Source organism: Eimeria tenella, genomic scaffold (genome assembly GCF_000499545.2).
Source record: "Eimeria tenella Houghton genomic scaffold, Eth_scaff396, whole genome shotgun sequence".
In the NCBI taxonomy this organism is placed as follows: Eukaryota; Apicomplexa; class Conoidasida; order Eucoccidiorida; family Eimeriidae; genus Eimeria; species Eimeria tenella.
In genome coordinates, this window is record NW_013544872.1 from 1,186 (window position 1) to 5,000 (window position 3,815).

General features: G+C 44.5%; 1 protein-coding gene across 1 annotated transcript in view; it reads right to left on the reverse strand.

Annotated features, from left to right (window-relative positions):
• Positions 1-2,604: 2,604 nt before the first annotated feature.
• ETH_00028560 (uncharacterized protein) overlaps positions 2,605-3,815 on the reverse strand; it is a gene marked incomplete at both ends in the record, with an annotated part of 4,422 nt that continues 3,211 nt past the window's right edge. The window contains 4 exons of the mRNA XM_013379784.1: positions 2,605-2,688; positions 2,969-3,062; positions 3,285-3,406; positions 3,578-3,815. The exon at positions 3,578-3,815 is cut by the window's right edge and continues 571 nt beyond it. Coding sequence (XP_013235238.1) covers positions 2,605-2,688; positions 2,969-3,062; positions 3,285-3,406; positions 3,578-3,815 — 538 coding nt within the window. The remainder of the gene's footprint in view (positions 2,689-2,968; positions 3,063-3,284; positions 3,407-3,577) is intronic.

The window sequence follows — 3,815 nt, forward strand, 5'->3', positions numbered from 1 at the left end:
CCCGGAAGTCTGGTGTGCAGGTAGCTGCAGCAATAGTTGCTGCTGCTCCTTTTGCTGCTGCTGCTTTTGCTGCGGTTGGTAGAGTTGCTGTTGCTGCTGCTGCGGCTATCGCTGAGTGAAATGCTGCTGTTCCGTGCGCCTCTGTAGCAGCTTTTGCTGCAATTGTAGCGGCTGTTTCTGCTGCTGCTGCCAACCTACAGCAGCAGCAACAGCTGCTGCTGCTGCTGCTGCTCTTGCTCGGCTGTTGAGCCTCGAGAATACACCACTCTATTTATTTCCTAATTTGCAAGTTAAATTCAATTTTTAATTATTTAGTTAATTTATTGTTTTTCGTTTATTTGTTTTCGTCCATTTCCAGGTGTCGATACACCTCAACATCAGGGTGTACATACACCTCAGAAAGTGCAGCAGCACTTTGAGGTGTACGTACACTGCAAATGGGGCCACAAATTGCATGCGTAAAAAGAAGAATTTAAATTAAAATATTTTTGAAGTGTTTTATACATTTTTAAAAATGTTTAAATACAGATTTGTTCTCCATTTGCAGCTAATAAATGCAAATGCAAATTGAAATAAAAAGTAATGAAATTAAAGATAATACAGTAGTTATTGAATAATGAAATAAAATAATAAAAGGTTAATGCAGTTTAATAGTTGTGGAGGATCTAATGTTTATATTAAATGTATTTATGCATGCAATATATGCATACATATTTATAGAAATATGTCTAAAAATGTGCATTTAATTTATACTATATATTTGAATATGCTTTTATAATATTTGTTTGAATATGTATTTATAAAATGTATTTAAATATGCATTTATAAATGTGAAAGAATACAAATTAAATGTCTGTGATGCATGCACTTTGCATGCAACATGGTTCCGTAACCTATGATAAATACATCTATGGATATCTATTATAAATAAGTATTCAAAATTAATAAATATGTATTTAAATATTCATTTATAAATAACACAAGTTCAGATAAACGGCAAATTTAGAAGTTTAAAACAGGTGTACATGCATGCAAATTTTGGAAGGTTTTCTTTACCATATTATTGCGGTGTACATACGGGTGCATGCATATCTATAAGCATAATTATATGGCGAAGAGGAAAACAAAAAAAGTACCTTTTAAAGAAACAAAGAAGGATTTTTAATTCTAATGGATTTATTCTAAAGAAACAAGGAAGGATTTTTAATTCTAATGGACTTATCCGGGAAGTTGAAGGAACTCTTTTAACGCATTTATGTGTTCAGGTGTACAGACACCTGGCCACACAGTGCAGAGAGGCTACATACACCCGGAGTTTCCTGGCCACTCTCGATGCAGTTTTTCTTTTCAAATGGAATTTATTTTGGGACTTTTGGAGTCCTTTTTGCGTCTTTTTGTCTTTTTAATTGAAAGCAGCAGATTTACAAAAGGCAAAAAACGTTTAAATGTATTTACTTTCTTCACATGCATCTTTCGCATCAGTGTATCCAGGTGTATGTACACCCGAACGCATGCAGCGGCACGCACACGCACCTCGATCTGCAGGCTTTTAAAAGCACTTTCTTTGCCAAATGCACCGATATAAATAATATGAATGCATTTATTAGGAAATACGCAAAGTTACAAATGTTTAAATGCACATTTTATGCAACTTTTGGAGATTTTCGTCTATGTGCAGCTCGAGCTGCTAGGCCTTCAGGTGTATCTACAGCTGGTTCACCGGCAGGTGCAGCAGCAGAAAAACGGAAATTCAGAAAATTAAAAATTAAAAAGAATAAAAATAAAATAATAAACCTGTTCACGAATTAATTGTCTCCTGAGAAGCAAAAACAGACTCAAATAAAATAGATCTGACAGCCAACAAATAAATAAATGAAAAATAAAACTTGGTTTTAAATTAATTGGTTGTTCATAAATAACTGCCATCACTGCGGTGTGTGGACACTTCCCTCTAAAACTGGAAGCTGCTGCTGCTGCTGCTGCAGCAATAGCAGCGGTCGCAACAGCTGCTGCCGTTGCTGTTGTTGGTGCTGCTGCTGGCGTGTTTGATGGTGCTCTTTCTGCTGCTGCAGCTGCTGCTACTTATGTTGTTGTTGCTGCTGCTGCTGCTATTTATGTTGTTGTTGCTGCTGCTGGTGCCGCTGCTGCTGCTGCTGGCAGCAGAGCGCATGCGCACCTTTTGTGGCTAATCGATTATTCAACAAATGATTTTTATAATTCATTTAATCATTTTTTCCTTTTTATTTATTCAAATATTCCAACCCAATTGAGCCCACACGCTGCAGCAGCTCTGCTCTGCAGCGGCAGCTGCTGCTGGCACTGCACTAGCAGCAGCAGCTGCTGCTGGCACTGCAGCAGCACCAGCAGCAACAACTGGAGCACGCCGAAGACCAACAACAGCAGAAGCAGCAGCAGAAGCAGTGGCTCCTCAGTGGAGTTCCTAGAAGTTCTTTCGATCATTTGTCTCTTCCTGCTGCAACCGCTGCTGCTGCTGCTGCTGCTGCTGCAGCTGCTGCTCTAAATCACTGTTGCCTCTCCTTTTTTTGTTAACTGCTTCTTCTCATTTTGTTTCTTTAATTTAAAACTTAATTTTGTTTCTTTCTTTTAGTTCTTATCTGGAAGAGCAGCCACCTCGCTGTAGACTCCTGCTTCGGCCTGCAGCAAATCTGCTGCAGCAGACGCTACCACCTGCAACAGCAGCAACAGCAGCAGAAGCAGCGCAGCAGCAAAAGCGCCTGAACAGCTCAACTGCAGCAGGAGAAAAGTTGCAGCAGCAGCAGGAGCACTACTCGCAGCAGCCAAACCGCATCTACAGCAGCATATTCAAGCTTAAAGGGAAATAACAGCAAGAGCAGCAGCAGCAAAAGCAACAGCAGCAGGCGCAGCACCAGAAAAAGCAGCAGCAGCAAAGACTGCACTAGCAAGAGCAGCAGCAACACCAAAAGCAGCAGCAGCACCAACAGCAAACCGGATCAGGAAATTTTCCAACTTCGATTTGCCCACGGCGCTGCAAACCGAGCCAAACAGACTTCGCGTCTTCTCTGGTCAGCTCCTTTATGTGTCTGCAGCACAGCAGCAGCAGCAGCACCGCAGCAGCAGCAGCAGCATGAGCTGGAGCAGCAGCAGCAGTAGTAGCCCCGGTAGCCGCTGCAGCAGCAGCAGCAGCAGCAGCTACCGCTGTCGAACTTGCACCGCGAGCAGCGCTGAAGGCCGTCGCAGCAGACGCAGCGGCATCAACAGCAGCAGCAGCAGCAGCAGCAGCAGTAGCAAGTGCTGCTGCTGACTTGACAAGGGCATTAACAACTGCTTCTTCTTCATATCCAATATCAAAAAAAAGGCGAAGACAAAAACGGCCCGGCGGCGCCCTGCGGCCATCCCACGGCTCCGCCTCAGGCTCAAGCTCCTGCTGCAGCAGCAGCAGCAGCAGCAGAAGCAGCAGCAGAAGCAGCAAGAGCGGCGGAGCTGGAGGCGCACGGGGGAGCGGGAGAAGTGGAGCAACAGCAGCAAGGGATTAATTCTTCCTACAGCAGCAGCAGCAGCAGCAACTGACGGGCCTGATAGCGCAGCCTAATCTCACCGTAGTCTCCTCTGGTTCGTGCTGCTGCTGCTGCTGCTGCTGCTGCGGATTGGGGGAAAGCTGCAGCAGCTGCTGCAAATGCCTGTTGGGCAGCTGTTTCACGAAGGGCGCTGGCAAGGCCCCTTGTGGGGTGGCGAACCGCCGCGTCATGTTGCTGCTGCTGCTGCTGCTGCTGAAGAGCGACTGCTGCAGCGGGAGCTGCGTAGGGCCGTGAGGAGAGGCAGCAGCAAAAGGCACA